The sequence below is a fragment of the Patella vulgata genome, chromosome 1, assembly GCF_932274485.2.
Source record: "Patella vulgata chromosome 1, xgPatVulg1.2, whole genome shotgun sequence".
In the NCBI taxonomy this organism is placed as follows: domain Eukaryota; kingdom Metazoa; phylum Mollusca; class Gastropoda; family Patellidae; genus Patella; species Patella vulgata.
This window is the reverse complement of record NC_065879.2, coordinates 2,364,126-2,390,413: the sequence shown is the minus strand read 5'-3', so window position 1 is coordinate 2,390,413 and position 26,288 is coordinate 2,364,126. Positions and strand designations below refer to the sequence as shown.

The 26,288-nt window shown below is 36.4% G+C and overlaps 2 protein-coding genes across 2 annotated transcripts in view; one reads left to right on the top strand and one right to left on the bottom strand.

The window, feature by feature from the left end:
* Positions 1-4,774: 4,774 nt before the first annotated feature.
* LOC126823102 (alpha-(1,3)-fucosyltransferase C) lies at positions 4,775-6,501 on the top strand. Its single transcript, XM_050551849.2, has one exon. It carries the CDS (start codon positions 4,941-4,943, stop codon positions 6,315-6,317), a length of 1,377 nt encoding a protein of 458 aa, XP_050407806.1. The 5' UTR covers positions 4,775-4,940; the 3' UTR covers positions 6,318-6,501.
* A 3,229-nt stretch (positions 6,502-9,730) lies between these two features.
* LOC126825505 (dynamin-1) overlaps positions 9,731-26,288 on the bottom strand; it is a 42,658-nt gene continuing 26,100 nt past the window's right edge. Inside the window, exon 9 of the mRNA XM_056102152.1 lies at positions 9,731-9,739. Coding sequence (XP_055958127.1) covers positions 9,731-9,739 — 9 coding nt within the window. The remainder of the gene's footprint in view (positions 9,740-26,288) is intronic.

Below are 26,288 nucleotides of genomic sequence, written 5' to 3'. Positions count from 1 at the left end.
GATAGAAATGTGATGTAAGTAACTTATTAGCACCTTTCCTCGGTGTATCGGTGAATATCAGGACAGTTTTGGTCGGGAGCCGCCTCGGCTGGGCCCCTCGACCAAAACTATCCTGATATTCACCAATACACCTCGGAAAGTGTGCTAATAACTACTACATATTTATTGCCAATGAGTCGCTCCTGAAATTTAGATAACTTTTATCCTCATTCCACCAATGGCAATCCACGAAATCTGGGCTAAAATATATAAATTTATTATTTCCGTGTTCAAGGCAATGCCTAATTAGTACATAATAAACAAAAAGAAATACTATTTCTTTTTGTTTATTATGTACTAATACGTAATATCACCTTTCCTGCACGACAGGCCCAACCTAAACTGAACTGGGCTATATCGGCCAGATCTAAACGCCATATATCCGACTGATAAAGTATCACCGTCACGTGTCAATTGAAGCTGTGGTTCCTGGTTATTGACAGTACCCGATCTGATGTACACACTGGTATCCGCCCATTCAATCCAAAATGGCGTATACTGATCAGGATTTAATCGAAGACCCGATTCCATTTTGTTTACAACGACTCCACTTTTCACCGCTGTCACATACATCTTTGTGTTGTCAAAGACGCCAATCAGCACCTCAAAAAGCAAGCTAGAAGTATTTGTAGACCCAAAGAGTCCCACAACTGCACCTCTTGTCCCCTTTATCCACACCATTTCCGATTGCTGCCTTCCAACATTCCTGAATTCTATAAACGGAGAGTCGGCTGGAATATAAATTGTTTCACTATTTGACAAATAAAGTCGACAGCTAACTAGAAACAGTATTAGAGCACACCACTTTACAGCCATTCCACTCGGTAGTCCAGGAACGTAATATCTTACCAAGACAAATATTATAAATCCTTTCTTAAAGATACATTATGTAAGATTTAGATAAAGAGCTGTCAGTTCTTGTTATAATAGTTTTAATTTTCAAATAACTTCATTCGGGGGATTGGAGGGATGACCGAATGATTAGCACGTGCGCGCTGTATCATAAGGTCTGTCATTGAGCCAACTGGCGTGGTTTCGATTCCCCGGCTGTACGTGACAAGGAGTAGGGTCGCCTGTCAAACCCCGTGGTTTTTCTCCGGGTCTTCCGGCTTCCTCCCACTGTTAAATACCCCTACGCGCAAGTTAATTATTGAAATAAAATTGAACTATGTGTTAGTTCCGAAATGACATAGTTTGTGTCGAGTGGACGTTATACCCCATTTCTCTCTCTCCATTCTGAGCTGAGTTAACGTTAATTGCTGAACAGTGTAGTCACGATTGCCATTGCTACCGCAGTTACGATAATCAACAAAGTCTCGATTATCCAAATTTAAATGATTATGAAATGTGGTTTAATGTCCTACTGTTCTGCTCCGACTGGCCTAATGAAGAGGGACATACGTCACACAATGTGCTTTGGGGGACATCTTGCCCGGACAGTGGCGTTACGGCCTACTCTTATATTTCTGAATTCCAACTGATCATTTACGTGCACGCCAATGTGTACACGGGACCTCGGATGTTTGTCCCATCCGAGTGACTAGACGGTTGTCTTTGTCCTGCACCACTGACAAGGGAGAACCAACGGGATCGAACCATGGACCTCCAGTCTAGTGAACCACCGTCTTGCCCACTTAACCACCGTGGCCCCCCTTTCAATTTAATTAATTGCAAATCGTATGTAAATCTGTTGAAAATCTAGAGCATCCGATGGCATCGAGAGTTGACAAGCTAAACATGCATTATCCAAGAGCTAAATCTGTCTATTGCAGGTTGTTTTTTTTTGGGGGGGGGGGTCCTGAAATGTTCAACGCGCATTGATGATTAAACACAAAAACTGGATAATCGAGACTTTGCTTTTTTTATCGTGCCGACTTTAGGTCTAAAATTCAATCCCTAATATCTCGGTTCAGCGTGGGTCAATTTGACTGAAATTTTCAGCATATTCCCTTTACAATATCTATATTTTTAACTATTATAGGGAGAAGGGCCAGCTCTTAATCTAATCTTTCATAATGCCCCTTTAATAGATGTCTTATTAATATTTTAGATAAAGAAAGACCTGCAATAGACAGATTTAGCTCTTGCATGTTTAAAGTCAATAAAAATCTAAATGGATAGTAATAAGAGAAACGACCGACTTCATTAGCCGCCAAACATTTTCCAACAAACGGATTATTAATTTCAATTAAATTTTAAATCTCTTGCAAACTACACGATTATTTAAAAAAATGTATAATTCCAAATAAACAGATCATTAATCTCTTACAACATTGTTGTAAAGGTTGTTTCATTCCACGATGGCTGAGTTGCAATCTGATTAAAACACAGATCCTATTTCGTTTCGTTTATTATAGTTCAAAGAGTTGTTATCATTGATGTGTTCTGGGTGATGTGAGAGATTAGCCAATGAAACGGTCTGTTACGGCGAACTTTTGGCTTGAGGTGCACGGAACTCTAGGTAATCCACTATAAAAACATCAATGCTAAATGATTAATCAAATGTCTGACGTCATAGGGCCAAAAGCCGCTCGTATGACTTCTGACACGACCTCCCAAAACACCTGGTCAGATCTTCATGTAGTGTAGGCCATCGAAAGTATAAACCAGCGGATGCCAGGCAGCAGGGGCGTGCTGGCAGGGAGTTTAGGAGGACGGTGTCCTCCCACGCCCCCATCAAACAATAAGTCCACCCGTATAAGCGCCCCCCCCCCCCCCCCCCGAGAGCTCTAATTTTCACGCGGAATCCCCTCAAAAAATTGAGAGTGCGCACGCGAAAAATCATACATACACAACGATTAGTAAAATATATTATGCTGACGTGCAAATGTCTGTCACCTTAAGGTGGTGCTGATAGCATAATTGCATTTCCTGCATTTTTGTGTTAGTATCATGTCTCATAGAGACTAAAGATTCATACATGTATTCATGCCTCGATATGTATAAGATGCAATTTATTATTTGGATAGAAATACATTGTATAAGCATTATATTAAGCAGACCTGTCATGAGTGTCTTGTGTAGTACAGTAGTATGTCTTATAGTCAAAATAGCAGCATAAATTTGGAAAATATAATACCTAGATTTCTCCCAGAAGTGCTTGCAAAACGCGTTTCCTGTTGTCAAATTTCAAAAATTTTCTGGGGGGAGACCCCCCCCCCCTGACCCCCCACATTTTGCAAGAGATGGATAGAGAACAAGCTAAAACAAAAAGCGGTTTTTCGTGCAATAAGGACCATAATTCGGGAATTTACGATCCGATATTGGCGAATACGACAGGAACCAAGATATTTGGGTTATAGTTCAAGTTTCATCAAAATCGGATCAAAAAATGTGCCTTCTAGAGTGCCCACAACCTTGATATACCATATATACACTATTTGCGTACGAGGGGTGGCCATTTTGTCCGGCAGATTTGGTCCGATTTTCACGAAATTCGAACTCAAAAACCATCATTAGGGTGTCACGGTGATATATTCAAACGTTTTTTGAAATTGAATAAAAATTGGGACCTCCAGAGAGACCACAAGTAAAAACGCGATTTTTCGTACAATCAAGGGCCATAATTCAGGAAGTTATGATCATCAAAATCGGATCAAAATTGTGACCTCTAGAGGGTCCACAACCTTGATATACTATATATTTACACTATTTGCGTTCGAGGGGCGACCGTTTTGTCCGGCAATTTTGGTCCGACTTCCACGACATTCAAACTCAGCCATCATTAGGGTGTAACAGTGACATATTCAAACGGTTTTTTAAATCAGATAAAAATTGTTACCTCTAGAGTGAACACAAGCTAAAAACGTGATTTTTCGTATAACCAGGGGCCATAATCCATGAAGTTATGGTCCGATATATGCCAATATCGAAAGGAACCGAGATCGTTGGGAGATAGACCTTTATTTTAAGTTTCGTCAAAATCGAATAAAAATTGTGACTTGTAGACTGTCCACAAACAAACTGTGGACGGACGGACTGGGGCGACGACAATTAAAAAACGAAACGAAATATAAATCTTATTTTAATCAGGTTGGTTGAGTTGAAGATTTCGAAAATAGGCTGTATCCTCTACAACCCATATAAACGAGTCATGATCGTCTCTATGTCCAAGTGTTAAACATACATTATGTAAGATTTAGATAAAGATCTGGTTGTTCTTGTTATAGTAAAGATACATTATGTAATATTTAGATAAAGAGCTGATTGTTCTTACTATAATAGTTATATTAAAGACACATTATGTAAGATTTAGATAAAGAGCTGACACTTCTTTTATAATAGTTTAAAGATACATTATGTAAGATTTAGATAAAGAGTTGGACGTTCTTGCTATAATAGTTATATTAAAGATACATTATCAAAGATTTAGATAAAGAGCTGGCCAGTTCTCGCTAGTAGGCCTATAGTTAAAATAGACAAAAAAAATATATATATATTGAAAGTGGTAATCAAATTACTTTATTATGAGCGAAGTTATGCATGTTTCGATAATACACAAAGTCTGGATTATTTACATTAAATAGGAAATATTTTCATCTATATATACTTTAAACGCCTTTATTTATTTTTCTAATACTTCAAAAAAATGTTATAGAGTTTAATTTGCAGAAGGAAAATAGTTAATATTTGGGTCTCATTAAGCCGCACCGGTGTCATCCCTATCAGTGATTGTAGCGGCTTAGCGAATATTCACTGCTGATCAGTTTTCTAATGTTTATTTAGCACTGTTTATGTTTGTTGTCGAGTCACTGCTGTCTTCGTCAGGGTATAAACAGTTTTAGGTCTACTGTACAGACCAACAGCTTTCATACTCACAACGAGAAACCCATGTTTTAATCTGTTTTCTCTGATCGTCCAGTTCTATTGCTGTCAGGGTTTCTGAAGACATTATTATCCCAATGATGTCCTCGTCATCACAAGGATCCAAGTCGACATTTATTGTCTATTCTTTTTGTTTTGTCTTCTGTTTGCTGGTTGTCAAGGAAACTCTGTATGAACGTATCACTTTGATGACGTTTACAGCTCATCATTATCACGTCACGAAATTTGCGGACATGGGTAACCAAATGCTGACATCAATAACAGGTAATTACGTCATCAAATCCAAAATGGCTTTTGATGAAGTACTTAGGCCTACTATCAATAAAAGTCGTGAACATAATGATGTCAATGGTCAAGCATTGAAAAAGAAGCATGTTCCCAAAACTGGGCGCAACAAGACAAAGGCCAAAAAAGCGCCCGTAAAGAAACCTAAGCTTATGAAAGTACCACGTGACTCTAAAGTTATTCTGTGGTATGTGAAACCACGATTTATTCAGTATTCAGCTGAACTTTTCCCTCTGAAAAGTTGTCCCTGGAAATGTGTAGAAACAACAAACCGTGCTTACTACAACCAGAGTCATGCGGCAATATTCGTAGCTCAAACCATGCGACTTGATCCACCTAAACGTTTTCGTTCAGATCAAGTATTTGTTCTTCACAACCACGAGTCGCCGCACGAGGGATGGCGGAAAAGGCCGAGCTTCAGGAAGGTTGCTTGGCAACATGAAATAAACTGGACGATGTCCTATCGACTGGATTCAGACATTGTTTACCCATATGGATTGATAACAAAACGTAAATTACCTACTAATAAAAACTATACAGACATTATAAAGAAAAAAACGAAAGTAGGAGCGTGGATGACGTCACACTGTCGAACCTCTGGCAAGCGGGAACAATATGTTCAAGTGCTACGGAACTATTTGTCCGTTGATATTTGGGGGCAGTGTGGAAAAAAATGTCCACGAAGTTCTGAATCAAAATGTCGAAAGATTATAACCAACGATTACAAGTTTTATCTCTCTTTTGAAAACGCCATTTGTGATGATTACGTCACAGAGAAGTTCTTCCGTCAATTTAACGAAGATCTGATAACCGTGGTTCGTGGTGGGAAAACATATTCCCAGATCGCACCAAAGGGTGTTTATGTCGATGCTGCTGATTTTAAATCACCGAAAGACCTGGCGAGATATCTGAATCAGTTAAACCAGAATGACACTTTATATGAAGCGCTGCTTAGGCGAAAAGACCAATATAAAGCAGAATTCGAAAAATACGAACTGAGAAGTGGTCGCCATCTTTTGTATACGAATTATCATTACAAGATGGCGTCTATGTGTAATCTATGTGAACGATTATGGAACGTTAATAAGTATCGTAAGGTTTACCATGACATTAAGGCGTGGTTTGATCTCAAGCTGTGTCGGACGCCAACAGATTATAGCCAACATTAATCCTAGGATAAGTAGTGGTCGCCATCTTTTTTATACAAGATGGCGTCAATATGTAAACTGTGTGAACAGTTATAAATAACTTGTATCGAACGCCAACAGATTATAGCCAACATTAATCCCATGCTGGTTTCGATCAGAATGTATTTCTTTTTTATCTCAATAATTTGTAATTAAATTTCAAGTAAATAACCAAAAATAAACACGTTTCTATTCGCATATGTGTTACTCTTCTGTACCAACCGGGCTTATATAGACGGACACACGACATGTAGTGTGTACTTTGGATGGGGATAATTTTTCCCGGAGAGTGGCGCTACGGTCTACCTACACTTATTTCGAATTCCAACTGTCAAGGATTCTTTTCCAACAACGCGAACATAGATATGGGAACTCGTTGTTTGTACCATTCTTGTCAGGCCCACTGTCCTACATTACCGACAAGGGGACTTGTAGAATCTAGATCAGATGTGTCAAACATGCGGCCCGCCAAGGGTTTAAATCCGGCCCGTGGAACAAATTTCAACAAGTGACGTATCGATACTTCTTAGAAACTAGTGGAGGAAATCATTTTTTATTGTTTTACGCTTTCGGTAAAACTCTGGCTTCTGCGCTCTATGTCATACAAGAGAACGTTGTGTTCAATATTAAATCTTGGCAATTTGGAAACCAGTCTAAAAAATACCTGTGTCAAGGACGTTTGGCTTTGTGTATAGAATTTCTGTATACCTCTGACCCACTTGAAGTAGAATTCTAGTTCATGTGGCCCCTGGATCGAAAAGAGCGTAATACCCGTGGGTTAGATTGTCCTGTATTATTTGTAGTGTGTGATATCTGGGGACCAGTAGATTGTCTTGTATTGTGTGTGATGTGGTGTGTGATTGTTGCTGCGAGGACCAGTAGAATGTAGATTGTCTTGTATTGTGTGTGATGTGGTGTGTGATTGTTGCTGCGAGGACCTGTAGAATATAGATTGTCCTGTTGTTCCTGTATTTTATTTGATCTGTTTACCTGTAATATGTGTTGCCTGTGATCACCAGTACTGATATTCTCAGGAGGAATTTCTTTCGACTCCCTCGTATATGATAGGGTGGCCCATGTACTCACAGAAATACAGTCCACCGCTGATAGTTCGAGACTACCACTGAAGCGTGCACATTCGCCGTGCCGAGACCAACTTTCTGACAGTATGATACTATAAATAGCCATGGCACGTGCAATTCTCTACAAATCTATCAACTATTACAGCCGTAAAAATTTATTGTTGACGATTTTGAATAGCAGTAAAATTAAGCTTCTTGGTTATTACAGCAGATTTAGAAATTACGTTCGTTTCATTTTTTAAATCGCTTTATCATTAACTGTACCGTTAAGAGCGGCATCTTTTGGTTTAGTACAAATAATATCTCTGAAACACTCAGGTTAGGCAAGAACATGATACTAGCAGTAGTTTCATTTTACTTTTACAAGCTTCTTAAAACGATTGTTGAGCTACCTAACGTGCTTATTTCTAAATTCAATTTCTTGTTCTAGCTTTCTGTTATGTTTCGTAAAAAAGTAGTCTTGATTATCCCGACCTGTCAATCAGACGTAGAATGGTCGATAGACTGGTTAAGCGAGACTAATTTCAAAACAAGGGCACGTAACCTATCTTTTACTCAAAAGTGTCTGGATGTTATGGACGACTCTTGGAACCAGTTTTCAGTCTATTATTTATACGTGATTAATGGCCATAGCTTATTAAGTACAACATGATCGTTTATTTAGTGACTATAATTGTGTGGAACTGATTTGAGGCTTGGCATATATATAAGTATTGTGGCGTAATTGTCGAGATATATGGAGATATTTATTTATGGTGGGTCACCCTATATATGACATAACGTATCGCTCTAAACTCCTTAACTACACACCCCTGGGTGGGGGTGGGGGGTTCAGACCAAATCCCAGTTATGAGTTTCGGCATTCAACATGGGTATATTCAGCGCTTTTCCTATAGCAGTTAAATTAGTGTTTTTAATCACATTGCATCTGTACGTAACTTAAAGAATTGGATATTAAGTTTTTTTTTCCCAGTACATTCGATGTTTCCAATCGTTTTTGTATACGCCGTATCTCAGTTGGACTTGAAAGAAGTTTGTGAGTGAGGATGTCTTGCGATACGAAAACTGTAAGAGATAACGTCTGCTTCCACCGTAGGCCGTATTCTCGGGGTGAAAATCTTGTCACCTTCGCTCCCGCTAAACCGGTCTACAAATCGGACTATCAATAATCGTGCAATCAATATGTCAACAAAGTTCTCCAATAAAATCTGCCAATTTAATAGTTCAAGCTCGAAATAGGCTATAAATCGATGACTTATTTCTTTATAGTGTGGAGCCATATTTGCGTAGATGTGAGTTGGATCCTGCGCATCTATTTAAAATTTGGCCAATCAGCGGTCTCGCTTGCGGGGTTGCGGTCAAAAATTCTGGGGTCAAGTGCCAGGTCATAGCATTTGTAAACAACGCCATGCGAACGATTTACCTTGCAAATCGCTTGCGGTTGGGACGAACAGAGATCAAATGAACCCCAAAAACGTCCCATTCGTGTAGAGAAGTGGTGTATGAGAGCCACAAAAGGTATTTTGATCACACTGACATAAAATGTGGCAGTCAGTCAGGTTTTTTCGACACTGATTAAGGATATTGGACCGGTCTATTTCACTAGAAAAATGCCTTAATATCAAGGGAGATTACAGAGAATGCAACAAGGTCACTGCTTCTATAAGTGTAATTCTAATAAAATCATTCATTTTACATAACAAAATAATTAAAACCTGTCTAGCCTGCTGTCTTGATAATGATCATGGATAGGCTAGTGTATAGCTAAGATTAAGAATGAAAAAACATATTTTGAAATAAAGGTTGAAAACTTTAAAAGTTGCAGAAATATTAAGAAGAAATGCTTAAATAATTTGAACTAGCTCAGAATTGTCAGGGAAAAGCCCATATGGACAAAATAAAATTTTGCATCTACAATGTATAAGCTTACAATAGATATATGAATTCAAAATGGGTTTTGTCTGCAATTGCGAATGAACCAGGTGCCCCCCCCCCATCAATATGGGGCTCACCTACGACATAGTCTACATGTAATCATCGATAAAAGTGCCAAACACACTTTCAATGTTGGAATCTTGCTTCTGATTAATAAATATTCTGATTTTTTTTAAAAATTATAACAGATACTGTACATGTAGTCGATCAAATCCAAAACTAATTACCTTTGATTTGAAAAATATTTTTGATCACCTAAGATAAATAAAATACAATTTAATGGAGGATTTACACTAAGAGTAAGACACTAACTTATTTAGTAGTTAGAATAAGGCTACCGGTATTTGTTTCACTGGACTTATCAAAACAGCATTAGTGTTATTGGTGCTTTAAATAAAATAATAAAAATGCTGTTTTTATTTCGCACTGGACTAAATTGTCCCTCTTTTGTATGGCCCCTGCTCGAACATACTTGGATTTTTTCTTGCAAATTATACAGCTCTCTGATAAAACTGACTTCTTTAACTCTGATGAAGTAGTAACAAGTACTGCACCATGATGTGATTCCTTTGGTGATATTAATGAAGGAGTAGGGGTGAATGAGACACACTTTTAGTTTTTAAATTTGTTGAAGTACTAGTCCTAGTAGTAGGGGTTATGGACATAAAGGCCCTAAACCAAAATGGCTCAGGTATTTGGTCATAACGGTCAAACATTTTGGTCAAAACTACATAACGGTCAAAACATTAGGGTCATAATGGCCAAAAAGAACATTTGAATTTTGATATATTATGTATCAAATGATATTTATTAATATAAATATTGCATAATATAAATACCAATATTTCTTAATAGATAATATTTTCATATACATTTCTTTAATACATAAATTTAAAAACACTGTAGACATTTAATACTTAATACACTGTATAACTATAACATACATAATTTACAAAGACATCTATTTAATATGGAGGGTGGGTGGCGAATGGTTTAACATGTACACATGAAATCATAAGGTCTGTCATTGCGTCAATGACTTAATTTCAATTCTCTGCTTGTACGTGACAAGGACTAGGGTCACTTGTTCAACCTTGTGAGTTTTCTCCGAGTCCCCCAGTTTCCTTCCTCTGCTACAGACCCTTACATGCAAGCAAATTATTTAAATAAAAGGGAACCGTGTCGACTGGACATTAATGTTCAGCTCATGTTACTTTATCAGTGGGGTGTGAAAGACTTAATTAGGTATTATCAAAAACTTTGATTAATCCCCTCTTTCCTTTGAATCACAGCATGCAATGTTCTGGGTTGACTTGGATGGTTATATTCAATTCTTTCATTCACAAATTTTTCTTGACTTATGGTCTGTAGCCTATATATGATGCACCTTTATTTATTACATTTATTTATTACTTATACTAGTTGGAATAGAAGTGGTCATATCTTGTTGAAGGTTTGGTGAAACCGTGTTTAAAATATTATGTTATGAGTGAATTATTATTTTTGTCGAATGATTAATATAATAATAGTAAGTTGTTAAATAATGTTTGGTAAAATATATTATGACCACATCACAGTAATACTAATACTAATAGTCTGTATGTATGTCGTGACACTTTAGTTTCGGTTGGACTGAATGTAGACGCTGCCTTATCACTGAGTCACTCTCTTTCTTTCTCGCATCATTTAACTGTTTTGTTCTTAAAACATCTATAAAACGTTGGATGAAATCCAAAACCACTGCCGACTGTATCTTCAATATAATATCCTTCGTAATAAAATATCCATTTGTATCGAAAAATGCTGCAATGGATTGGTCATTTCCATCCAATTGAAACCAGTCTATAACTACCTCACGACATTTATCTCACCTTGTGTTTGTAAAGGGTTCTGCACTTCCCGTATTAACACTGTCTAAGTGAACAATACAAGTTAATTGAGCCTTTGTCGCCATTTAGTGTAGCTTCTACATGTATAACTGCAATGTGTTCCTCGTGAAGCACGCCATTTTGTGTTTACCAACAACACACGCGAATGTAGACAATAACGTGATTGGTCGATTGTGGAAAAAACGATCACGTGACGCGGCGAACAACGCTGAATTCTGTCCAGTGACCTCGCGCACTATGAATTTTACTATCAATAAATAGTCCGGATTTCAACGAAGAATATCACCGAAGAACTATGGAATTTTTTGGGGAACATTACAACAAACGAATATCTCTATATGAACTATACACTGACAAAATTTCTTCTAGACCGGATTTGTAGGAACGAAAATATTTTTGCAACGACAATTTGTGCCCATGGAATGCGGCCTACCGATATGATATCGCTGACAATTACATGTTATATATAAAAATAGGGGGTTGGGTGGCCGAATGGTTAGCACGTGCGCGTTGTATCGTATTGTCTGTCATTGAGTCAGCTGGCGTGGTGTGGATTCCCCGGCTGTACGTGACAAGGAGTAAGGGTCGCCTGTCCAACCTCGTGGGTCCTACGGTTTCCTCCCATTGCTAAAGACCTCTACGCGCAAGCGAATTATTGAAATAAAATTGAACCATATGTTGTCCCAAAATGACCTAGTTTGTGTCGAGTGGACGTTAAACCCATGGAATGCGGCCTACCGATATGATATCGCTGACAATTACATGTTATATATAAAAATAGGGGGTTGGGTGGCCGAATGGTTAGCACGTGCGCGTTGTATCGTATTGTCTGTCATTGAGTCAGCTGGCGTGGTGTGGATTCCCCGGCTGTACGTGACAAGGAGTAAGGGTCGCCTGTCCAACCTCGTGGGTCCTACGGTTTCCTCCCATTGCTAAAGACCTCTACGCGCAAGCGAATTATTGAAATAAAATTGAACCATATGTTGTCCCAAAATGACCTAGTTTGTGTCGAGTGGACGTTAAACCCCTATTTCTAAATATATATAAAAAAATAAATTATTTAGAATAGGTAAAAAATGTTATATATATGTAATCGGCACATAATCAGTCTATTAGAACATTACGGGTGGAGAAGTCGGTGTGTGCAAGCAACATGCATATTGGTCATCATCTGCATAAAATGACTTTTATAGTTGCTAGATGACGTCGATAGTTGCTCGTAAACAGGAAATAAGAATCTCCGTCCTCTTCAGCGATGACTGGCCTTATTTGATGTTGAACGAACTTTTCACATAAATTGAGGACACTCCCCAACTGTTAACCCTCAAATTTCACATAGAAAAAAAACCTGTTGACAGATAGATCTGGAGTGGGATTCGTCACAGTGATGTCAGCGCCAGAATAAGCAAACAAAATGAAATATATTTTGGGCGGCACTTTACATATCTTACTTTGGCTGTATGCAACCCTTACGCATACGCCGTCTTCATTATCCCAGTCGACGCAGTAGAACGGCAAATCCCCCATGCCATTTCTTACATATACTGTTAATACCACATTTCTTATTATTTTCGCGAGGTTGGACAGGCGAGACTACAACTTGTCACGTACAACCCAGGAATCGGAACCATACCCCACCTGATTCCTTGAAAGACCTGGTGATCTAACGCGCGCGTTTTTAACCACTCTTTAACCCAACTTTGGATTTACCGTCCAATTGTGGTCGAAATTACACCAGCGGCTGCCAGGCAGGATACGCCCCCATTTTGCAAGAGATGGATAGAGAACAAGCTAAAATCAAAAATGATTTTTTGTACAATCAGGGGCAATAATCCAGAAAGTTATGGTCTGAAATGCGCAAATATCAAAAGGGGCTGAGATCTTTGGGATATAAAGATGTGTTTTAAGTTTCATCAGAATTGGATAAAAATTGTGACCTCTAGAGGGTGCACAACCTTCGTATTGCATACTTTTACACAATTTGCGTACAAAGAGCGGCTATTTTGTCGGGCAGTTTCATTTCGATTTTCCCGAAATTCGAATTCAACCTCCATTATGGTGGAATGGTGAAATATTTAAACGGTTTTCAAAAATTGGAAAAAAAATTTGTGACCTCTAGAGAATCCGCAAGCTAAAAATGCGATTTTTCGAACAATCAGGGGCCATAATTCAGGAAGGTACGGTCCGATATGCGCCAATATTGAAAGGAATCGGGGTCTTTGGGTTATAAACTTACATGTCAAGTTTCATCAAAATCAGAAGAAAATTGTGACCTCTAGAGGGTCCACAACATTGATATACCATATTTTTACGCTATTTGAGAACGAGGGACGGTCATTTTGTCAGTTTTGGGCCGATTTTCACGAAATTCGAACTTAACCATCCTTATGGTGTAACGGTGATATACTAAAACGGTTTTTTAAATTGGATAACAATTATGACCTCTATAAGGCACACAAGCTAAAAACATGATTTTTCTTACAATCAGAGGCCACAATCCATGAAGTTTCGGTCCGATACATGCCAATATCGAAAGCAACCGAGATCTCTTGGAGATAAACCTATATTTCAAGTTTCGTCAAAATCGGATAAGAATTGTGGACGGACAGGGGCGACGACAATATATGTCCACATGAAAATGTGGGCGTATAACAACTGGTTGATATTTTGGTTACTGACAATCTGATTAAAATACAGATCTATGTTTCGTTTCTTTTCTTTATACTTTCGATGGCCTTCACTACACGAAGATCTGACAAATTGTACACGGAGGTCGTGTCAAGGCTCATACGAGCGGCTTTTGACCCTATGAGTGAGACATTTGACCCTATGACGTCAGACATTGATTAATCAATCAGCGTTGAAGTTTCTAGTGGTTTACCAAAGTTCCGTGCATGGCACGCCAAGAAGTCGCCGTAAGACCGTTTCACTGACTTACCCTCACTTCAACCAAAACGCCAGTAATATAACAACTCTTCCAGATCCTTGTGTAGTAAAGATAAGTAAAATGAAATTTTGAACTATAAAAAAACCCGAAACGAAATAGGATCTGTGTTTTAATCAGATTGGGTTACTGGCAGAGAGAGAGAGAGAGAGAGAGAGAGAGAGGGAGAGAGAGAGAGGGAGAGAGGGAGATGGTTTAACGCCCACTCGACACAAACTAGGTCATTTCGGGACTAACATATGGTTTTTAATTTTATTTCAATAATTCGCTTCCGCGTTGGGGTCTTTAGCAGTGGGACGAAACCGGAGGACCAGGAGAAAACCCACGAGGTTGGACAGGCGACCCTACTCCTTGTCACATACAACCGGGGATTCGAAACCACGCCAGTTGACTCAATGACAGGCCTTATGATACAGCACGCACGTGCTAACCATTCGGCCATCCAACCCCCGGGTTACTGACAGACGTTAAACTATTGTTGCTAAGCAATATAGCTATCAGGTCTTCCCAATAAGTGACATGATTGGTATAATTATTAAAATGTTGTTTTGGCTCTAATCTATGAAAGATAGACACAGAGAAAAATAGACATAAATCGATAGCAAAATGAGATAATTGGACTGGGGTTCTGTTTGCATTTTACTTCGGATTATCGTCAGATAGAAAAGGAATCTACCAAGAAACTTGAAACTTTCCCCATAGAGTGTTCAAACAGAGGCCGAGAAGAAGAAATGAGCTACGTGTCGCGAGGACAATAATAATGACACGACCCCAATAATGACATATAAGTATTATATTTACATAGTCTATAAGAACAACAATACGCTATACATGACGCCAATTTCAATTCTATTAACAAATATAATCTAATTAACCTGTAGTGTTATTACAAATTATATATTATCATCAACGTCATGAAACAAGCACCACCAACAACACTTGTCATAACGAAGAAAAGTAGGACAGCAATAGTGAACAACAGTATTAAGAGTAATTTAACTCCAGTTCGGGCAACAATCGTCGACCAGTCGTTGCAGGTGCATGAAAGTAGGACGTTTAACCCCCAAAACATTCTATTCCCTCAATAGACTGGTTGGAGAAGAAAAAGCAGGATATTAAACCCCTTTCATTTCATTTCTTAGAGACGTTTCTAATGTGGCGGCTTCGCTTGCTGTTGTTTCTTGTTTGTTGGGGTTTTTTTTGCGACTACGTCCTCTGGCCATTTAAGTTTGACTACTGGTCAGGTTTGATTGTGTTTGTCTCAAGACGTTGCTTTTCAATATCTTGCCTAGTCACGTGACTAATGCGTGAAATCTTTGCTAGCAAATAAAAATTTGGGGCCATGATTGCATGGATTCAACTTAAAACAAATTATTCTGTCTTAATGTACAAAACAATAAAAATATGAATTTCAAAGTTATGCTGAAATAATTTCCCAAACCAAAATGGATGATGGGGAATCGCACTGCCAAATTAACAAACAAGCACGACTTATGAACCTTTGATTAACCTAGTAAAAGTCTACTAGGAAAATCTGTACCCACTAGTCTTGACATTCTTAACCGCTTATTCCTCCCCAAAAATGATTCATGTTTATTAGCCGGTTTGATACCAAAACTAGGACCGTAAACCCCACTACCAAAGAATAAAATATAACTCATATTAAGACGGTATATTTCTTTTCATATGTATATTTATCAGTAAATTACTAGACACAGAATCCTCCAAAAGAAACAAAATATTAACAAGAAATAAAACATGAATTAACATAATGCTATCAAAATGAAGTGATTACACTCAGAAAAATAAAAAATTCACACATCTTCGACTGGGGCATGTATGGTTTTATCTGTCATTGCTTAATAACGACCAGAGAACTGTAAAATTTGTATTTCCGGTTCAAATAATAAATGAGGTTTAAAAGCTGTTGTTATCACATTATAAATAAGTGAAGAAACAAATGATCGTGGGGTGTTATTCACAAAAAATATAAACTCAAATATTTTAAGAATTCAACCATTTCATTGACTAAGGGCTACAATTTGTACCCTTACCCTAATATTATAAAACTTTAGCATTTTCATTGACTAAGGGCTAAGAGCTACAATGTGTACAAATATTCCCCCAACAACCAATGAAATGTTTAGTTTTAAATTTTCGTGATTTAGACCCCAGTGTGTAAAAAGTAAAACTAAGGAACTCATTAATAAGATTTTTGATTTATATTTGTGAATTGTGTTTGTAATAAATATTACATTGTATATTGGCATAATTACCAGATGATGTTGTTATAAATAATTATTACTATTACATATTTACCATACTGTGTTGTTATAAATAACTAATTATTACTATTACATATTGACATATTTACCAGATTGTGCGGTTACATATTATTGTTATTATACTCTATTTAGCTAGTTGATATAATTGTAACCTGATTAACAATTTATACTAATTACATTCATTAATTTAATTATTAACTATAGATTAATTACCATATTCTACTTATTGGTACCCCTTCTTCAATAACAGTATTACATGGTTATTGATATCCCTTCTTCTTGAATAACAGTATTACACGATCATTTTCAGTGTTTTTCTTCAATAACAGTATTGGGTGATTAGTGTTCAGTGTTTATGTTCAGTGAACAAATACTAAGTTAACTACATCTACCAAACTGTCATGACAAGACAACATTCTTCATTTCTCTTTAACTAAGATTACATTCTATAGAGCAGAGGTTGCAAATCCTTTACATTCCACGCACCAAATATTATCCATAAACATCAGATGTTCATAATTCTATTTTAGTATCTCCAAGATGTTCATATTTAGAGTCATATTAGTTTTGTTCTTTTTTAACTTAGGATAATTATTATTATTATGAGATGCAATGTGTCACTTGTGCATCAGTTTGGTCATCATTCCTGGAATAGTATAATAACGAACAATTGGTTAGTATAATGTTGTATACTATATATATATAGGAAATTGGCTACAATAACTTATTATTAATTATATGACATTGGCTTCTACAATGTTATACAAGACATTCATTATTAAACTATTACAGGATTCAGCATGATAGTATCTTTAATATACCCTAACTAATGTATACAAGGTATATGTCTATTTTTACATCAACAACAATACAATAGACTACAGATTATAAAACTTAACAATATACAGTCTTCTATATACAAAAACATAATATTTATTTCTTATAAAGTTTATCATAAAACATTCTTATGTCTTCAACTTTCCTAATACATCATTTTTAATTCTCATAAAAATAATGCCATGATTTAATTAGATGACTTTCAGAATTCAGCTTGCATGATATACATGTATGTACCAAAACTCCATTCTGTGCCAAATTTTCCCCACACTACGTTAAGTAGTAGCTTTAATTATATATCGATAACAATGAAGACTATTTTACAACACAATTAATACTCAATTTAGTCATATCTATTCTACAAAATTCATAATTTACAGATTAGTAAAAACATCTTAAATAAAGTTTTTGTGTGATCAATTTATACATTGAATAATTTATACATACATCAAATTGCTCCGGAATATATTAGTCAAAATGCAATAGCTATATACTTAACTGCCACTGTTTAGAAATGTGTACTACTTTATGTCAAGATAGATACTCATTCAAACGCGACATGTTTAATATGCTAATTTTATATAAAGATAAATATTCATGTGTCTAATATGCTAATTTTAATCATTACATATGATGTGTATCGAATCAAATAAATAATTAATTGCACAATCAGTCTATGACAATGAACTATCTACATCTAAAATGAAGACAGTATATTTGCGGTGTCAATTATTTAAGACTAAGCCAACCCTATACATGTGTGCATGTGTATATATATATATATTTTTAACTCCATCTACCATAGGTATGTACATGTTTCAATAAGTGGATTACATCAACTGGTTGTTTGAGACTACTTCTATTCTATTGAAACAATCATATACTTGAATGTCCAGACAAGGTGTGACATGGTGAATGTATGAATAAACACTTTTGACCTAATTTGCATAATATAAAAATGATCTCCTATTAAGGGCGTGGCCTATCTGGAATTCTTGGTGGAGGCTTTACACTCCCTGGTCGCCTACAAAAGAAACATGAAAAACATTTACGTATTTTCGTTGACAAACCTCCCCCCCCCCCCCAAAAAAAAACCCCCACAATTCTCTTGAACGGTGTCACTATTAGTTTATTTTTATATACCAAGTTCCGTCTTCAGTAGAGCAGTTCAGTCCAGAAAAGTAGGTTGTTTAACTTCCACTCAACAAAAACATACCTTTCAATTCTATTTCATTAATGGGCTTGCATGTAGGGGTCTTTAGCAGTGGGAGGAAACCGGAGGACCCGGAGAAGACCCAAAAGGTTGGACAGGTGACCCTAATCCTTGTCACGTACAACCGGAAAATCAAAACCACGCCACTTGACTCAATAACAGACCTTATGATGCAACGGGCACTCGCTGACCATTCAGCTACCCAACCCACCGAATTGAAAACAGAAGCCATGGTAAGACTGTGTGGGTGAAAAACGAGCAAGTCCCGGTTGCAATCGTGGGGTTGGACGATAAAGTTTCCTGGGATTTACCTGTTTCCCTAATCCTCGTCATGTACAAGCGGTGAATCGAAACCGCTCTACTTGACTGAATAATAGACCTTACGATTTAAAGCGCACATTTGGCCACCCTTACATAGGAATAAGAGGTGCTGAAGGGGTATCAAGATATATTGTACTTACGTTGGAATAAGAGGTGCTGAAGGAGCTGGTCGTAGAGGTACAGAGGGTGCTGGACGACCTGGCATCATAGGTGGCTGGTTATCAGCAACACGATTAGGAACTGGAGGAACTCGCTGTCTGGCTGGTGATGGTGGACGTCTAATAATAAAAAAAAAAAAACGAATATTAAAGACTAATTTGGTGACCCCTGGTCTACAGAGTTGATTATGGGCTGCTCATGTGAATAAATATCTAATTAATAATTTATAAAACATTTAAGGGATAAAGACCTGCAACAGGCAGATTTAGCTCTTACATAATGCATCTTTACTATAATATTGGTAGTCACTGAGAATGTGAGCTATGATGTTTACTATGGTGCTCGAGAGCATATAATTTGTGTTTGTAAATGTCGAATGATTAAGGATAATATTGAGTTAGAGATTTAGCTTCTTTAAATTGTTGACCCAACAAAAAGAGAAGAACTAACCCATTGAATGGTGGTCCCGAGCCGTTATTACTTAGCTCAGGATTCAACCAATCATTATTTACTGGAGGTGGTGTGGGCGTGTACGCTGTTGTTACTGATACATCACCAATTAAACTTAATGCTTCTTTTGTTGCGTGGTACATTCGTAATAATTCTTCTCGTCTTTGAGCTTCTTCCATCGATTCTTCCATCATTGATGACTGAAAGATACAAAATAAAATAAAATGGGGTTGGACGTTCTACTTTTCTGGTCTGAGTGGCCTAATAAAGACAGACATATGCCATGCAGTGTGCTATGAGGGAAATTTGCCCAGACAGCGGTGCTACGGTTTACTCTTATTTTGAATACCAAACTTTATGTGCACGCCAATTAGTACACAGAATCTTGGTGTTTCGTCCAATTCAAACGACTATACATTGTCAGTTGCCAGGCCCTACGTCCACTGACAATGGGAAACTATACCGGAAAATCCTGAAGAACTTTTACGGCAATTGTTCAATGCTTAAGAAATGAAATGAAATGGGGTTTAATGTCCTACTGTTTTGCTCCAAACTGGGCTAATGAAGACGGGCATACGCCATACAGTGTGCTATGAGGGAAATTTTGCCTGGACAGTGGCACTACAGCCTACTCTTAAATCAAATTCCAAATGTCAAGGGATCTTTTACGTGCACTCAAATGTGTAGACGGGACCTCAGGCCCTCCGTCCTGCATCACTGACAAGGGTGAAACACTTCGGAAAATCTGGATGAACTTTCTGGGCCAATTATAGAAAAAGTAAGAATTATAGAAAAATAAAATTAAATGGTAGATATATAAATAAATTTTACCTGATCACCTGATGAATATAGATGAGCTAAAAGTTCAGAACCAATAAAATCCTTAAGCTGTAATTATACAAAATACATTACAATAGGGTTTTACAACCTATATTACAATTGGGTTTTACAATCTTTACATTACAATAGGGTTTTACAATCTTTACATTACAATAGGGTTTTACAATCCATATTACAATAGGGTTTTACAACCTATATTACAATAGGGTTTTACAACAAAATCCTAAACTTGTACAACATTACAATAGTTTTTTTTAAAAGATAGGTTGCCAGGCAACGAAACATACGCCCACAGCAACTAAATCGTCCGGGCAGTCAACAAGGATTGTCACATATTTTTACTTTTTTCGGTAATGAAACATTTATAATACACTAAAATCTGATTAAGAGCAACAACTCACGAAGTAATTATCAGAAAACTATTAGAATTTGTTTGGTTTTTATAAAGTTCTGCCCCATGCTAACGTTTTGTATGCAAAGCTTTTAATATCATAGATTTAACTGTTCAAGTCATAAAAATTCATTGAAAATCAATATACTTGTTCGTCTCAAGATCTTACACTCTGTGTATCAATCTGAAGTCAATCGGATAACTTAAGGGCCATAACTTTGGCAGTAATTATCGGAAATCGTTGAAAATCAATAGGAATCTTCGTCTCATGAACTCAAACACTGTGTATAAATTTAAGTCAATCGGATATTAACTTGAGCCTCAAGAGCATCCACAAGATTTTTTGAAGTGATCAAGGGCCATAACTCTGGCAGTAATTATCGGAAATCGCTGAAAATCAATAGGAATCTTCGTCTCATGACCTTAAACACTGTGTATAAATTTAAGGTCAATTGGATATTAACTTTGGCCTCTAGAGCGTCCACAAGATTTTAAAAAGTGATCAAGGGCCATAACTCTGGCAGTAATTATCAGAAATAGCTGAAAATCAATAGGCTTCTTCGTCTCAAGACCTTAAACACTGTGTATAAATTTAAAGTCAATCAGATATTAACTTTAGCCTCTAGATTGTGGATGCCGGACCGACGGACGGATGGGGGCGACGACAATATACGACCACATTTCAATGTGGGCGTATAAAAATAAAATCCTTAACCTATACATTACAATAGGGTTTTACGAGAAAATCCTTAATTGTATATTACAATAGGGTTTAACAGGATATTATTTAATCTACAATCATACAAGGTATGTCAGAATAGAGTTTCCTCCACAATGACCCCTTCATACTATATTGTAGTAAAATATCAGTACAATATATTATAGATAATAAAAAAATTTTCACGGCTTAATCTCCACTGAAATCTAATCAAATTGATTGTTTAAAGATACACTATGCAAGAGATAAATCTGCCTATTGCAGGTCTTTCTTTAGGGCTGAAATGTTATCTAAATTATTAATTAGATATTAGTTAACTTATCCAGACCATCATCAACTCTCGATGCCATCTTATGTGTCTGATTTTCATTGGATTTGAATCCGATCTGCTGTTCAACCCCCATTGATGATTAACCGCAAAAATGGATAATCAAGACTTTGTTAATAATCGTGACAGTGGTAACAATGACAATCAAGGCTACAGTGATTTTAAAATAAGGTTTTCTTGGCTTAGAGTGAAGCAATTTGATTGATATTTTCAGCATATTCCCTTTACATTATCTAGTTGTTAACTATTATAGTGAGAACTGTCAGCTCTTTATCTTTATCTTCCACAATGTATCTTTAACACATGATAAAATAAGTGTCACTGTGGGATCGAAACAAAGTCACTTGATTCAATGACAAAGATCTTATGTTCTAAACCGCCCGAATCAATGACACAGAACTATGTTCTAAACCGCCCGAATCAATGACACAGAACTTATGTTCTAAACCGCCCGAATCAATGACACAGAAAGTATGTTCTAAACCGCCCGAATCAATGACAGAGAATGTATGTTCTAAATCGCCCGATTCAATGACACAGAACTTAGGTTCTAAACCGTCCTACTTTCAGAAAGACTTATATTATGAGTAACTTACATTATTAACGATCATATACATAATAGTTTTAGGAACCAGATCTCTCTGAGTTTTGTTGATTATTTTCATATAGGAATCGACCAAGTTACGAATTGTTTCAACTTGTCTTTCAAGTTGTGGATCCATGGAACCCATATCATCCTTCGACTGCAAATAAATAAAAATGAAGTTAAATTTATCAAAGTAACTGAAATTTCCTACTGTTCTGCTCAGACTGGGCTAATGATGATGAGGACATGCCATGCAGTGCGCTTTGAGGGAAATTTCGACCAGAGAGTGCCGTTAGAGCCTAAGACCTCCCGTTTTCGTTTTATCAAAACGATTATACGTTGTCCCTGGCCAGGCCCTGACAATCGGGAACCGTGCCGGTATATAATGATGAATTTCTCGTCCAACACAGGATCTAACATGTGACCTGCAAGTTAGCGTGGCAACATCTTACTCACTGCGCCTTCACGAAATTTGTTATCTCATAAAATATGTGTTCATGAAAACAATAACCAACTATCAAGAGAGAGAATTCAAACTCCCTATGTTACAATTTTATTTCAATAGGTCATTCAGAACTAAAATATGGAAAAACTTGGAGAAAACCCAAAAGTCGAGGCAGGCAACTCTACTCCTTGTCAGAGACCAACTACATGTATCAAAGGTCTGTTTTTTTTTACTTCAAACGTACAGAGAGAAAGAGAAAAAGGTTTTAATGTCAGCTCAACACAAACTGGGTCATTTTGGGACTAAGACATGGTTCTATTTTATTTTAATAATATGCCTGCACATAGGGATCCTTAGCAGTGGGAGAAAACCAGAGGACTGTGAGAAAAACCATGAGATATGACAGGCAACATGTACAAGTGGGAAATCAAAACTGCCACTTGACTCAATAACAGACATTATGATGCAGCATGCACATGTTCACCATTTCTCAACTGATCCGCCTTGAAAAGTTGGGTAAAGCACTTGAAGAAATAAAAAGAAGACGTACATTATGTGTACTTTCTTCTTTGTTTCGTTCAGGGTATACTCCAGCACGTAGAAACGAAGCCTTCCAACTATCCACATCTTCTTGACTTTCAGCAGATAACTCTAACTGTTTATAATCTTTATATACATTCCTAAATAAATAAATAAACTCCATTTCATTTCAGTTCTGTTTTCAAATTTAAATTGATTGCCGTATCTTGATAATTAACAAACAGAAAACAATTAAATACAAAAAAAATAAAATAAAAAAATAATCAATGAATAAGTTTTATCAATTTTCTCTGTACATAATAATAAAACAGAAAAGCACAGTCAATAATCTGCATCAAATTTAAATTGATACACAATTACATCTTGTTATGTTTGGTCTGATTAAATATTGTAATTAACAAAATACAAACCAATTTTACATATTTTTAATTTAAGATTTTAGTTTTAATATGGAAATGAATTTATCATTTTGCAATGAACTGAGCTGAGAAGGATATAAAGACTGGAAGGTTTATAGAAAAGCGTGCAAATTATATAAAGCTGTCAGAGAGAAACAAGTCCAGTCCTAATCTGGAGATTAATTTGTCCATTAAAATTCTATATAATCATCCTGTAGCATAAGTCATTCTGGATCCTAAACGAAGGGTCGCTTTCCATGTACGCATTTGGATTTCACTCTGTACTGAAAATTACTGAAACATTAATTACACCATAAGCGAGGATTTCTCTTCACAGCCTGGGAGCTGTTATGACTTTCGTTCAATTGCCACATTTTTGAAATGACATTAACACACACTATGTCCAAATAATCTGCTATTATCAAGCTGACCACGCACCAATAACAGCTATTGATAAACAGCTACTGATTGACTGCGTAGAAGTTGCCTATAAACATCCTATTGGACAGGCAGATTGCAAGCTATGAAAAAAAGTTGCTTATTAAGCAAATTTTTTGTTCACGTTTTCTTGCTCACGGAAACGGTCCTATTACATTTGCATTAGACATACTTGTTCAACGGCGAAAACGCGTAAATAGAAAGCAGGTCTAACAGATCTGAAAATATGTAAAACCAATTAGCAGTAAAATAATGCATAACCATCTAAAACTATTAAGGATAAAAAGACAGCATTTCTCATGCCTATGACAGTCCTTAGGATATATTATTAATAGTTTGTTATCTGTCATTTTTATTACATTTTAATTTTTATCATAAAACCATACCACGCTAGGACAGAAATACAAAACCTGATCAACTAATATTATCAGTATTATCTAGCTTATATGATGAAATGATATGGGGTTAAATTCCTACGTCTTGCGACGGCCATACTATACGAGAACAGGGTAATAACTAATGTCTTCTCGGATTTCTCAATGATAAGTCACTTCTAACATGAAATGAAAAGATATTGGGTTTAACGTCCTACTGGTCTAGCCTACAACTTGCGATGTCCTTACTATACAAACAAGGTAGTAACTAATGTCCTCTCCGGTATCTCAATGATAACAGTCATATCTGGTAGTAAATGAAATGGGGTTTATTTATCTGTACCAGTATGTCCTGGTTCCTCTGCCTTTTCAGCATTTTGTGGAATGAATTCAAACTTTACTGTCCTTTCTATCTTGAGAATACAATTACTGTTTAATACTGAGCAAAGAGCATGATAGATTTCAACTTTTTAGAATCTAAAGTTGCTTCGCTTTAAATTAAATTCACATTGCCTATGAAGATACATTTTGCTACAACCCTACCACACTATCTATATTCAGAAGCTTCATATTTGTACTGGTTAGATTTACTGAAGGACAGTTTGGGGATTCAAAGGGTTAATCTCAACCATGCAATCTCAATCTGATTAAAATACAGATCTATATTTCGTTTCTTTTTTTAATACTTTCAATTGTCTTTACTACATACAGATCTGACCAGTTGTAGTGGGAGGTCGCGTCAGAGATCATACGAGCGACTTTTGTCACTATGACATCAGACATTTGATTAACCAATCAGTGTTGATGTTTCTAATGGGTTACCCACAGTTCCATGCAACTCAAGCCAAAGACTTGCTGTAACAGATCGTTTTGTTGGCTAATCCCTCACATCATCAAGAACTCAGGTTATATAACAACTCTTCCAGATCTTAGTGTAGTAAAGACAAGTAAAAACAAAATTTTGAACTCTAAAAAACAAAACATAACAGGATCTGTGTTTTAATCAGAATGATGCAATCTTAAAATTACTTTTTCTAAAATCATAGTAACAATTCTGATGAATAGAAAGATGGTAGAAAATAAAACAAAAGCACACAATTATAATGTACAACATTCATTTGATTATAAATTTTCATTCAAACACATATTCTAACCATTCTGAATCAACAACCATGCATTAAATCTAAATAATATTAATGAAGCCATTCAGGAATATGTAATTTAACTGATTTTTAGATATATTCAGAACAAAATAAAAGTTAACTAAAACATTTGATTAATTGGTCAAGTTACTGGTTTCAAATCAATCCAAAACATCGCGAATGAGTTTTAGTAATTTTTTATTCTTAAATTATAATATATTTTCAACAATTTCAAACCCAAACCAGGAATAAATCAGGATTCATTGTCATTACAGTACATACCTCATTCCTCGACTAAATAGTGCAAAACGTTTAGAAGAAAATAATCCTCCCTCCACATCTCGTACTTCAATTCCGTCTAACGGTAACATGTAACGTTTCTCCTTCTCCTAAAACGGGCCAGAAAAAAATCCCACGACTTTCAAAAATCATGCCAAAAAATATTTCTCCCTGAAAACATCTTTAAAATTTGTTAATTTTACTCACCTGTTTCTGTCATGGTTATGGTCAAGTTGTATTTTAAATTATGTCATGGTTACAGGGAAATTGTTTTTTATTATGTCATGGTCACAGTTAAGTTGTTTTATTATGTCATGGTCACAGTTAAGTTGTTTTATTATGACATGGTTACAGTCAAG

Bases quoted from the DNA above. Each gene is read 5' to 3' on its own strand.
- LOC126823102 (XM_050551849.2), top strand. From the start codon at position 4,941: ATGATGTCCTCGTCATCACAAGGATCCAAGTCGACATTTATTGTCTAT.